Below are 14250 nucleotides of genomic sequence, written 5' to 3' on the forward strand. Positions count from 1 at the left end.
AAGGAAGGAAGGAAGGAAGGAAGGAAGGAAGGAAGGAAGGAAGGAAGAGAAAGGAGGGAGGGAGGAAAAAGAGAAAGAGAGAGAGAGAAGGGAAAAGGGAGGGAGGAAGGGAAAGAGGAAAGCAGGGAGGAAGGAGGAGAAGGAAGGAGGGCAAACAGAAATTACAAGCAGCCTTTCATTTGTCCTGGGCTTCATTTTATCTTGCTTTCCTCCTTCTTGTTTCTGTCCTCCCTGATCCACTGAAACCACTCTCAGCAAGGTCATTAATGAGTATCTTGTGAACAAATCTGACATTTTTTGATCCTTTGCTCTCTTAATCGCTTCCCAGCTTTTAACACTCCATTGGCCACTCTTTCCTTTTGGATAAACTCATTCCTTGGTTTCTGTGATACTGTGTTATTCTCATGCAAGCTCCTTTTACACAGCCTTTCTCTTAAATGTTTGTGTTCAGAAACTCATATTGGGCTGTCTGCTTTTTACAGTTCACACTGTCTTCCTGGAACATCTCGTCATTTTTTTGTGGGGCAGGGGGCTCCTCTTATGTGTTTTATGAAAATAACCCACCTTTATCCTGAAGCCAAATCTCTCAACCTCAACTTGTTCTCTCTTTCTGTCTCCAATGGGTCAACATGTTCTAATAGTTCTTCCTCCAAAATGTCTAAAATCTCTCTCCTTCCCTCCATCTCCACTGCCACCTTCCTAATCATCCCTCACCTGAACTCCTGCAGTCACCCCCTGATGACACTCTTGCCACACTGTAATTCATTCTACTCACAAACCCACTTCAAGTCTTAACATGTCTATTCAGAATTTTAAATCCTGCAATGATTTCCCAGCTTCTCACTGTGAAATTCATGGCCTGTATGGCTTAACATGCTCGGCCTCCGCCTAGCATTACAAATTCTCCCACCACTTTCTTGCTGCAGTGAACATTTTTAAATATGATTATTGGTTCAATCTTAACTCTCTATGCCTCTCAGCTCACTCTCTCACTCTGTCTGCCACACTCTAAATTCATGTGGTAACATAATTACTCTTTTTTTTGTTTTGTTTTGAGACAGGGTCTTTCTTTGTCACCCAGACTGGAGTGCAATGGTGTGATCATGGCACACTGTAGCCTCAACCCTCTGGGCCCAAATGATCCTCCCACCTCAGCCTCCTGAGTAGCTGGGACTACAAGTGCCCACCACCATGCCCAGCTAATTGTTTTTTCTTTTTGTTGGAGAGACGGGGTCTCTCTATGCTGCCCAGGCTGGTCTCAAACTCCTGGGCTCAAGAGAGCCTCCCGCCTCAGCCTTGCAAAGTGTTGGGATTACAGGCCTGAGCCACAGTGCTGAGCCTAAATTCCTTTTATTTCCTCAGTGGGACATAACTCATTGCCTCTTAATCGTTGCTCAAGTTGCCCCTCCTTCACTCAGCACACTCGTGCATATCCTGCTGGTTCTAGCTCAGATATTACTTAATTAGGCTACCTTCACTAACCCCTCAAGTCTAGTTAGGTTCTCCTCCTAGGCATATTCACAACCCCTGTACTTCCTGTATCCAAGCCCCCATCACATGTTGGGGTTTTTTTGTTGTTGTTGTTATTTGTTTTTGAGACAGGGTCTCACTCTGTTGCCCAGGCTACAGCACAGTGGTGCAATCACAGCTTACTACATCCTGCATCTCCCAGGCTCAAGTGATTGTCCCACTACAGCATTCCAAGTAGTTGGGACTACAGGCATGAGTCAACATGACCAGCTAATTTTTTTTTTATTTTTTGTACAGACAGAATCTCACCATGTTGTCCAGGCTGGTCTAGAACTCCTGGGCTCAAGCAATCCTCCCCCTTCAGTCTCTCAAAGTGCTGAGATTACCAGTATCAGCCACTGTGCCTGGCTCATCACATGTATTTTAATTGCTTGTCAGTGAGGACAGGAAGAGGAGAGACAACATGTATATTGATCACAGGCAATCAGAACTTGGCACATAACAAGTACTCAATAGACTTTTGAATGAATCGTAAAGACTGATATAAAAATTCACTGCTTACCCTTAATAATTCATTATATATGTATGCATATATGTTCAGTAAACTATTTCTAGCTTTAAAATGTATATTTAATAACTCTTAACAAATTTGTTAGTTGTTTTTTAAAGTCCTGAGTTAAAAACCTTCTATGACATGTATTGTTATGTAAAAGTGCCCGAGATGAATAAACTCTAACTCAATTTTAAAGTCAAAGTTACTGTGCCCAGAGTAGATAAAACCAAATAAGCAGCACCCTTAAAATTCACTCAGAAGGTGGTTTATTTTTTATTTGGCTATTTACACTATTTTACTTGTCCAGTTAAAATGAGGCTCTTTTTTAATACATTGAGAGAGCTTTCTAAAAACAAGAATTATGGCTGGGCACAGTGGCTCATGCCTATAATCCCAGCAGTTCAGGAAGCTGAAGTGGGCAGGTTGTTTGGATCCAGGAGTTTGAGACCAACCTGGACAATGTGGTGAAACCCCTTCTCTACCAAAAATACACAAAAATTAGCCAGTCATGGTGGCGAATGCCTGTAGTCCCAACTACTCGAGAGGCTGAGGTGGGAGGGTCACCTAAGACTGGAAATGTCAAGGCTACAGTGAGCTATGATCATGCCACTGCACTCCAGGCTGGGTGACAGAGTGAGACCCTGTCTCAAAAAAAAATAATAATAATAAAAATAAAAATAAAAATTGTCCCTTTCCTTCGGAGTTGGTAAATTCATTATCAGTAAGCTCTAAATGAAAAGATCTTTTTCAGAGATTGGTATTTTTTAAACTTCATTGTTTGATAAATAGTTAGGCCGGTTGAGTAAAGTCATTTACAAATCTAAGCACATGTATTTTTATAAAATATTTATGAGAGATGAGTCATTTTATTCTCTTCTCTCCTCCCTACTCGCCCAGTGATTGTATTCCATTAACTTCAAGAACCCATCCTTTTTTATGATTTATAATATTGTATATTCCTTAGAAACTGACTCTAATATATAATTATTTTAAATGACCAAATTATACAAATATATACTGTATTTCCTTAGAAAAATGAGCAGGCGGAATTGTTGGATTTGTAAGATGTGCAGAGATGAATCTAAGAGGCCCCCTTCAAAGTAAGTAGCATTTAAGTTTCTATGGTAAGTATAAAGCATATTTATCAGATGATAAATAGGTACATATTTATTAAACTGCTATTGTAATATATTTTGTTCAGAAAGTAAAATTTGCATTTACACGAGTCATTTCACCAGAAGAGCAGTCATGTGTTACTAAGATTCTTGTTTTCATTATTCATGGTTTACCCGAGAATTCAGCAAGTTAAATGCTTTAGAATCTATTATGAATAGTGTCTGTTCTTTTTAAAAAACAAAGAATATTGTTTGTGTTAAAATGATATTCTTCAATCCAAAATATTTTCTTGGTTACAACCCTTCACATACGAAGTGCCAGAAAGTTTCATCCCTAGATAAAGAAGGTGAGACTGGAGGAGGAATGAAATGTTTACCAAGCTCCCAAGTCTCTTCTTCCACACTTTGCCATAACTCAAAATGCAGTCATTTGGATGAGAACAGTGAAAAGAATAATGCCTGAGAAGAGTAAAAGGCCATTGCTTTGGATTTGCTCACCTCAAAGAATTCCCAAGTTGAGAACTCCTGTTAGATTAACCATGAGTGCCTAACCTAGTCCATGTCCAGTCCTCAGTTCTGGCCACACCTTTCTGTATGGTCAGAGCCCCTGGCATGCATGCTCTTTCACTAAAATACCAAGATGTCCAAAAAAGGCTTACAAACTACTATGTGGCAAGGAGAAGGACACTGCAACAGTGGGCAGAAGAGATAGTAAGACCCAAAGCTCAGCATTTTAAATGATCAATGAAGGCTACTGCACTGCACAAGTGCATCCAAGTTCAAAGATATAACTTGCTAATTAAGGGACAGCTCTCCTGTCTTCTAATGATTCCCATAGAGGAACACTGTCTCAGCTTGCATGTCTTCTATCTGCCTTATAGACTCACCATGAGAAAAGGGGAAGACCAAAAAGATAAAAAATCACATTCATGGAAAGCTGCCAGATAACAGTTATTTAATAGGTACTTGGCATTCATGACCTAATTTAATTTTCAATATAACACTGTGAGATAGATGTTATTACCCCTATTATATAGACAATAAAATTAGGGTTTGAAGATTTTAAGTAAGACCAAGGACAATTAAGTAGATCACTGGGATTAGAACCTACGACTGTCAGAGACTCTAAACATTCTTCATTCCTTTGCCTACAACATCATGGTATCTTAAAATGCTTTCATATCTGGTATCCACTGCCCATCTGTCCAGAAGAATACAGGGGACACAAGAGAGAATTTGTATCAGGAAAAAAGGTGTTTCAAATAATCCTAATAAAGGCACCCGGGTAGCCATAGGCCAGCATTAAAATTGTGGGAGCCTCAGAAAAAAATTATAAGCAAAAATGGGGTTCAATCGAAAATGAATTTTATTTCCCATCTTTACCCCCAACCATAATTACTCCAATCATCTCTCCCCATAAATCTCAGGAGTCTTAGAGACAAAAGAACTCTCTTACCAACAATTATCGACACTTAATTTTAAGCTAACCCAACACATTGATGACTCTTCACTCGTGTTGTACATTGTATTCTTCCCAAAACATTGATGATTCTTTACTCTTTATTCTTTATATATCTTTTATATAGGGAAGATTTTATTCTTCCTTATATAATGATTAGAATGCACAGGCATTCAATAAACCTTGCCTAGCTCTTTCCATTTCACTGGATTGAAAAGGTTATTTTAGGTTACTTTTTCTAAAGTTTTAACAAGAGAAAAGAACAATGACTCAGATAGTATTTCACGGAAATGTTTTTTGAAAGCAATCTTAACACAGTACACTGTTAAGCCTCAGTACTGATGCAAGCAGTTCATCCAAAACTGGCAGGATCCATCTGAATTTTTAGAAAACAAAAGATATCTGACCTTTTAAGGACTCCCAATATTTTTCCATGTTCTAGGATATTTTTAATCTCTTTAACTAATCCTCCTTCATTGTGTTAAGAACCTGCTAATGCCGATGGCTGTTCCTGCAGCACTAATTTTTAGGCTGCTAATTTTAGGTATAGCCAATGGACCGTGCTTGCATGTGTCTATAGCCATCTTCAATTATCTAGTTGTTGAAAGTAGAACAATTAAGAATGCACCATAAACTGAATGGCAATAAACACATTGGCTATTTCTGTTTTATTTCCAACTTTTATTGTAAGTTCAGGGGCACATGTGCAGGATGTGCAGGTTTGTTACATAGGTAAATGTCTGCCATGATGGTTTGCTGCACAGATCATCCCATCACACAGGTAGTAAGCCCAGCATCCAATAGCTATTATTCCTGATGCTCTCCCTCCTCCCACGCCCCCACCCTACAACAGGCCCCAGTGTATGTTGTTCTCCCCGATGTGTCCATAAGTTCTCATCATTCAGCTCCCACTTATAAGTGAGAACAGGCAGTATTTGGTTTTCTGTTCCTGCATTAGTTTGCTGAGGATATGGGCTTCTAGCTCCATTCATGTCCCTGCAAAGGACATGATATTGTTTCTTTTTATGGCTGCATAGTATTCCATGGTGTATAAAGTTATTTGTATTTGAGAATACAGTCATTTGCCAATTCACCTCATGAAGCTCACCAAAATGTACAGAATTGTGGAATCTTTCACAACTGTTTTCTAAATGGTAAGTGGCTTTGTTTATACTGTTTAGGTCAAATGTAACTTGACGTAATACACCTTAATAAAAATTAAAACTGATACAAAAAAAATCTAGCAAATAGGAGACTGAGAAAATAGTAGCTTTAGGGTTACTAACTGTATTATGTGAGTGCATGCAAATAGGTTTTGTGGATTAACTCTAAGATTCTAATAGATAAATAGGTAAACACTTGGCTGGTGGCAGCAGCAAACAGTGCATAACCCTTTTAAAAGCAATTTGGCAGTCTGCACCAAAAACCTTAAAAATCTGCCTCTCTTAACCAGTTTTGATTCTACTTCTGCTAGTGTCCTGGAATTACTCTAATCATGTGGCTATGGCAAGCCTTAAACACAGCTGGGCTACATTTGAGTTTTAATGGTGAAAAATGAGAGAAAATCAATATGCTGTTTGAGAATAATTATGAATAAACTATGGAATGCCCCCCTTGTAGCATATTTTGCCATCACCATAAACAATATGACTATCAATGATTATACATTTGTAATTATAAATTATAACACTATAAATGATTAAGACAATTATGATGACATAAAATGCATAAAGTATACACCCACATAATGTGATTACTTCTTGATTAAAAACACACAAATACAAACATAACAAAAAGACTTTAAAAAACTACATCAAAATACTAATAGTGGTAATTTGTTAATAGAGAGATTATAGGACTATGGTTCTGTATAGTATTTATTAAATTATATTTTCAAGTCTATACTATTTGCATAATTTTTATAATTTTAAAAATTTAAGTAGTAAAAATAAAATGTAAAATATCACAGTAAGACAACTTGCCAACCAAAACCACACACAAACGGAATGTAAATATGTTCTGGTGTCATTTTCAAGATAATATAATTTTACTTAGTTCAACAAAAACCTTGAGAATATTTAGCCCAATCAGTGCTTTTTGTTTCTTTTCAAAGCCTTACTTTGGAGGAAGTGTTACAGTGGGCCCAGTCTTTTAAAAATTTAATGGCTACAAAATGTGAGTATTGTGTATCTGTCATCTTTGAATAACTAGCGAGTTCCATTCTTAGAGGTAAAGTTGGGGGTGCCAGATGATGAATGTATGCTATTCTTCTCACAGCCTTCTAACTAGCAACTAAAACAGTTAAAAAAAGAAAACCTGAAAATAGTTTGTTGTGTCAACCACTATTATTTTCTCTGGTGTTCATTAAAACAAGATTAGTCACTGTGAATATTTATTCTTCACAAGTATATGCACAAAATCCCTTGGAAAATATGCTTAAATAGTAACACATACCATAGCCTTCTAAAGTTAGTATTAAACCAAAAACTTACCTCGCTGTTCTTGCTGCCTTCAAAAGTAAGAACAAATTTGAGTCTTGATGTTCTAAAACTTCTCCCCAAAGTTTGTTTCAACTTTTTCAGTGTCTGATTTAAGTAGGACTGTACATGGGTCTGTATATAGTTGTTGGTAAGTATCAACATTAACATGGTATAAATAAAAGATATCAGCAATGGATGTGACAGACATAAAGTCATGGGCTCAGTGCAGGAAAAATAAAGGAGGACGTGCATTCAAGAGAATAGTCAGTTGCGTTTGGGGTCAGAAAAGCTGACAGGTTGTAGAAAATGATAAAACCAGAAGACAGGTACAGAAAAAAATGTAGGGTGTAGTCACAGAAAATTCTCCTGTTGAATTTGGTATTTTTTTAAAATGGAGTTGGTTCCCCTCAATGCTTGTTAACTTTTGCCTATAGACCCATCTTTTTATTTAAGATCCCATTTTAGCCTCTCTGTGAATGTTTTATCTGTTTAGAGTGACAAGACTATAAAGGAGAGTCAGCTGTGCTACTTACATGCTTTAACTAGTGGCGGGTACCAGTAGCTATTCTGGGCAAGGTACCTCCTATTCCTCACGGGGGTTGCCATACTCCTGAGGCACTACCTGCTCTTTCTGACTCAAGAACCTCTTTAGTATGGACTCAGTTGTCACTGCCCAGCCCAGAAGCTAATGGCAGTAGGTATAGATACTTGGTTACTCCTGCTGAAACACATTAATCAACAATTCTGGCACTTACTTCTGCCCCATCCCTAGGGCTGGATCTACCTCTACAGGCTTTGGTCACCACCTGAGCTCTCATCTTTTGTAGCATGCCTTTCCAATGGGCATTTGGGGCCATAGTTTCTTCCTTTGATGCAATCACCACTGCCTTTCACTTTTCAGGTATTTCTGATAGCTTATAATCCAATTTGCCAGCATGAATGTGAATTTTAAACAAATATATTCTGGGTCAATTTTAGAGCATTGAAATGGGATGAAGAGGCAAAAGTATATATTCAGTTAACTATATTGTAAATTTTTGTCCTAATCCTCTGCCACCTTGCTAGATTGATCTCTTTCTTGGAGTTTCATACTCTTCATCTACAAAATGGGAATGATATCACTTATCCTTTCAGTTTTATTGTGCAGGTAAGATATAAAACATCTAGCTCAATGCCTAATAGGCACACAATACTTGGTAGTTTCTTTTAATAGTAATAAAGTACATGTATTTGAATATCATTCTTTTTCTCTCTGCTGCCTACCAACAAGTCCAAAATCTTGGTATTTAATACTCTCTGCACCCTAACCCAACATTTTCTAAAATTTGGCTGTAGCTATGCCTCATCACATAACATGCACTCCACCAATGTGACTTTCATTTCGTTTTCTACTTGTACATCTATGATTCTTCTGCTCCAGGCTTTTGTTCAGTCCTTTTCATCTCTAGTTACTCTGCTCATCTTTGAAAGTTAAATTCAAGTGCCACTTTCTCCAGAAAACTGTTTAGAAACTTTTACTTTATCTTCTATTTTGTTAGTATTAACATTTAGTCTGCTTTTCATTGTAGCTAGTTAGTGTATTGGGTTTTCTATATAGTGACTTTCTCCCAGATTATAAATTCCTTAAGAGCACAGCTTGCCTCTCATTTACCTTTCAAACCCCTGAGAGACTGAAAATGTGTTTTGCCCAATGAGCATGCAATAAATGTTCCATGAATAAATACAAGAAAAATATTAGTGAGAAAAGATCAAAACACCAAGCTATATTATGTAAGTTTCTGTGCCAGTTCTGGAAGCCTCATAAACAAAGTGAATAGGCTTAATTATTTGGCAAGGATTTCAAGTAGTCATTGCCTTGCTAGAATCAGCAATTTAGAAAGCTAGTGTCATGAGAATAAGTAAAGGCTCTAGCAAAGATGAGAATAGGAAAACATCATACTGCTCTTTATAAAAGCCAGCAAAAATAGGGTAAGAGCCTTTACAGAAATCATATTACTATGAAGTTCATGTAAAAATTCAATAATCACATAAGTAATAAAACAAATCATTCTATGGATCATCCAGCCAGTAAGACAAAACTAAAAATATAAATATTAAATGTCTCAGAGAATAAAAATGTGTCGACATTAACCAAGAACATTAGTAAAATGCATGCTCTAGCTGAGATATGCAGATACATATTTTTACACAGATTAAAACATTATTTTTAACAACATGTAGCTCAGACACACACACGAAAAAGAAATATATCAGCCTGGGTCTCAATAGATGAACCGAAATTGGTTTAGAGATGTTTTGGGGAGCCATTAAGTCATAGTGATCAAAATACAATTAAATTCAACATCTTAGTGGGCAAAGGGGATCCAAGAAAACCATCAGCTTGAGAACAGAACTCTGGCAAACTCCAAAAGTTAATTAGAAATTAAGAATGTTAGCAACTTAGACACCTTTTAGATATGCTATTTGATGCTACATTATTCACAAATACTTTTTTAAATATCAAAGATTTTTTTGTTATTTATATATTTAAATACCAAGATTTTTTTGTTATTTATATATTAAAATATCAAAGATTTTCTTGTTATTTATATGAAATATAATGTACTCAAATAGAACTAAAGTAGAGAGACAAGCTAGAAAGCTGCTGCAATAATTCAGGTAAAATTGGAACTCAGTGGGGAAAACAAGGCTGGGGGTAATTTGCATATAAATGCTAACAAATGTCATAGGGCTATGAGACCACTGAGAGGGAGAGTTCAGATCGAGGAAAACACACCCAGAGATGAAACTTAGGTATGTGCTACTTCCAAGTGCAGATAACCAGAGAGGTCAGCAAAGTGGATGGAAAAGGAGCACAAAGTGAGGTAAGAATGATCAAAATAGTGTGTTCTTGTGGAAGCCAAAGAAGACAGTGTTTCAGGAAGGAAGCTGTGAATTATCAAAGACTGCTGAGAAGTCAGCTGAAGTGAGGAAGGAACAGTGACCACTAGACATGGCAATATGGTAGTCAACAGTGCCTCAACAAGAGCAGTTTCATGGGTATGGTGGAGACAGGTAGAACCAGAGGAAGTGATACACGGCATAGGGAATCATTGACATAAGTTTTGCTGTGGAGTTCTGCAGAGAGAAAAGCATTGACTGGAAGCAAGAATGAGGTCAATACTGGAAATTTGAGTCAATAGTTGTTACTAGTTATATTTGGGAAATACAGCAATATATTTGTAGGATGATGGCAACCATTCACAGGGAAGAAACTGATGACATAGAATAGAGTGGAGATACTTATAAGAATAATAGAGGAATGCAAAGTGATGGAAAAAGCAAAAGTAGGAGAGAACCAGAAAAAACTTGTTTGGCCATCCCAGAAAGGAACAGGGACACTTGCCTCTCAGGAGGGAGGTTATAAAGGAGGAGTACAGATGGAAGTACTCTGTTTTTTTCTGCAGAGAAGACAGTGAATATCCATCTGATTAATCTGTGCTCTCAGTGAAGTTTGAGGCAAGGTCTCCAGTAGTTTGCTCAATTGCTCAGGAGAAGATGTGTTAGGATATTTTAACATAACAAGGGAGAAGGCATGAAATAGTTTCTGCAGATTTAGAGAACCATGATACTGTGGAAGGCTCATTGGATGACTGGGCAGTGTTGAGTATCTGTTTAAAATCTGAAGTTATGATTTCAAATACAAGACCATAGTTGTATATTTTTCTCTGGCTTGCTCAGGTTGCCCCAGAGCACACACAGAGCAGATGTTAAGTCATTCCGGATAAGCAAGTGCTCTGAATCACAATGCTTTAATCTTTTGATCAAAATCATCTTGGAATGTACTATTTTCCACCCTTTCTAAATTATCACAATCTCATGCAGACCACCTTAGAAATGCCAGTTAAACAGTGTGGGACTGTCATACTGCTGAAGGCAATGAAGGCTGCCCCATATCATGAACCATATGAGGGCTGGTGCATCTTCATCAGCATCATGGCAGAAAGCAGGCAGTAGAAGTTACTGATGGTTACCGCTGCTCCCTTTTGTACATCCTGATTCTAAAGGCAGAGTCATTCTCTCAGCTTTCTTCATCTGTGCAAGCTCCTTTGCTGCACAGTGTGATTGGCAGTTTCCTACACTATCACTTATTCTAATCTCTGCTAACTACTGCTGTTGCCATGGTTCCCTTCATCAACCCTTATATTACCTGCACTGCCTTGCCTCTACCATTTCCACTTAGCACTTTTTGCCTTCTTTAACTTCTCATGCACTTCCTCACCTTGCAAGGGTTGGGGGGGGGGGGACCTGGCCTGGTATAGACATCACTGTTCAATTAGTACATTTTTTTTTTTTGGTATTGCTTTCAGAATTTCAGAAAAGCAAAAAGTAATATCATATCAGATATAAACCTGTGGTCTTTAGTGCTTCCTAGATGTCGAATAACTAGGGTCTACTTCTTCACTTTTCAAGAGCCATAGAGAATCATTTTAAGACATAGAAATATGAGGGATCCAAAAGTCCAAATTGACATGTGCTTATTCAGTACCCACTATACAGCAAGCAGTGTTGAGGCAAGGGGTACATGGAGATGAATAAGCTGCAGTCCTGATCCTCTAAGGGGTCTCAGGTGAATGGGAGGATAGTGGAAGGAAACCACAGCAAAGAGGGGTGGCCTTTGTCACTGGGGCAATGGGAAATGTTGAGGGGAATAAATAAAGGGCTGTGGCTAGATTTTTGTTTTAAAGATTTTTCTCTAATAAAAGCATAGAGGAAATTGAAAGCAGGATCAGATAGATGAATCGAGGCTTCTTCAGATTCGATGGTTTACAAATATACCTCAAAATTCATAAACAAAAATAATACGTAAAAGAGAACAGAAGGTAATGCAATAAATGTAACAGAGATAGTGCCCTCATTATATAAAGACATCCGAAAATTTTAAGAAAACACCAGCAATGCAAAGAAAAAATAGACAAAAGATTTGGAATTCAGAGGAAAAAAAGAAATGGTCAGTAAAAATGCAAAACCGTTTAAGCATTATATTTTAAAAATACATATTTAAACAATTACAAGTTACTGACTTCACCCCATTAGATTGGAGAGGGTGGAGTAAGTCAACACTGACACTGCCATTGGGAATGAAAAATAATTAAATCTTTCTGAAAGCAATTTTACAATATGTATCAAGAGTCTCCAAAAATATTACATCTTCAGTCTAAAAATTCTACTATTTTAAATCAATTATTTTTCCTAAGAAAATAGAGGTGAAAAGGTTTATAAGCTAAAATATTCAATGTAGGATAACTTATAACCAAGAAAAGGGGAAACAATCTAAAACAATAATAATAGAGTGGCTAAATATATTACGGCTTATCCTATCAACATACTATTATATGATCACTAAAAATGAAAAGGAGAAAGTGTTTGCTATGTGCTATTAACTATGAAATAATAAGAATGATACAAAATTGCTTTCATATTATAATGCCCATAAGATCATTCCAGTGTGTATTTGTGTTTGTGTAGATGAATGAATTCTAGTTAGGTAGGCAATTATTCATGAACAAAGGATTAAAAGAATAAAAGGAAATATATCAAATGGTTAACAGTGGTTATTACTTTACTAGAAGTTTTCTGCATTAAAAACGACCCACAGCTCTTTAAGCTGTGTTGATAATATTAATAATATTAATATTAATAACAAAGGTAGAAGAAAAATCAGAAATTATTAACAGCATAGAAGCCACAACAGAGAATTTTAATAAAACTGAAGCTTCGGTGTAAAACTCCACACATATTATGGTGAATTATGAAATGCATTATCCCCAGTGGTACAGATTGAAAATAAAATGGATTTTAAATTGGTTTAGAGGCATTTCTAATGGTACTGCAACATAGTACACCCTTGGGATTTCCTGCCTGTTGTAAGCCTTGCGGTCTTACAGAAAAAAATAATTCTGGAATAGATGGGCCACTGTTCTGACTCAGCCATGAGAAAGCCCACATTTCCCTTCTGCATCAAGAACACTGGCATGTGTCACCTTGTGTGTCATAGAAATACTAATTTTAGTAACTAGTTTTAAAAGAACACTCTAGAGATTCCCAAAGGCACCACTCTCACTTTTTAAGGAAAAAGTATACACTATGTATGACATAAGCCATTTCTTCCACCCTACCAATTTAAATGAGCAATTCTGTTGTTTCTCGCTTATTCACTCTGCTCAAGTAGAATCGCAGTCTCCTGAGCATAATGTTCAGGAATGAGTATCATTTAAAACTTCAGAAGAGCCTACATTGCCCGATTTAGAAAAGGCTTTTCCACCCTGTAATTCACTTGTGGTATGAATCAATGGAAATTCTAAAGAAAGCAATTCAGTTCTGACTTCAATAATTACTAAGATTCCTGGAACACTTTTACACAAATACATTTTCAGCTGCTAGCTTGAGTAACTCGCAGTATATTCAGACGAAAATTAGCCTGATGAAGACAGAATTCTGTAAAGTATGCCAATGACATGAGTCCACTCATTCTGTACACTAGAATTATATCTGAAATGTCAGACAGGCTCAAGTAGTCCAGTTCAGCTTTCACTGGTCACCACATGGTAACAAGTGACAGAAAATCCTAGTGATTTACAATAATAAAGGTTCACTTCTTTTTCATGATACACAACAGCTAGGGTCAGCTCCACTCTATTCCATGTCTTCACTCCAGCTTTCGGGCTAAAGGAGCAGCTTTTTTCTAGAATATGCTGTTCTTGTGGTGGCTGTGGGACATGGGAAATAGAACCACATGACAGTTCTTAAACCTTCTGCTTGAACGTGTCCATGGCACTTCTGCATGTATTTTATGACTAACACAAGTTCAATGGCCGATGCTAATATAAACAGGACATGGAAGTATAATCCCCCTACACAAAGGTCAGGAAATAACTGAGGAACAATATTACAATTTGCCACATCAAGAATCTGAAATATACCATATTTTCAAAAGTATATATAGAATAGTGTATATCTATGCAGTATATAGAGAATACCATATATCCATGCAGTATATATAGAATACTACAACTTGGGATCTATAATATGTGTATTTATGTGCGGAGAGATAGATGGAGGAAACAGATCATGAACACAGAAAAAAAGATAGATAGATAGATAGATAGATAGATAGATAGATAGATAGATAGA

The 14250-nt window shown here is 36.9% G+C and overlaps 1 protein-coding gene across 1 annotated transcript in view; it reads left to right on the forward strand.

Annotated features, from left to right (window-relative positions):
* The window catches only part of RGS13 (regulator of G protein signaling 13), a 24199-nt gene that overhangs the window by 5194 nt on the left and 4755 nt on the right, over window positions 1–14250 (forward strand). The window contains exons 4-5 of the mRNA XM_023203372.3: window positions 3055–3123; window positions 6711–6772. Of these exons, the coding sequence (XP_023059140.1) occupies window positions 3059–3123; window positions 6711–6772 (127 nt within the window). The 5' untranslated portion in view covers window positions 3055–3058. The remainder of the gene's footprint in view (window positions 1–3054; window positions 3124–6710; window positions 6773–14250) is intronic.

Source organism: Piliocolobus tephrosceles, chromosome 1, assembly GCF_002776525.5.
Source record: "Piliocolobus tephrosceles isolate RC106 chromosome 1, ASM277652v3, whole genome shotgun sequence".
In the NCBI taxonomy this organism is placed as follows: Eukaryota; Metazoa; Chordata; class Mammalia; order Primates; family Cercopithecidae; genus Piliocolobus; species Piliocolobus tephrosceles.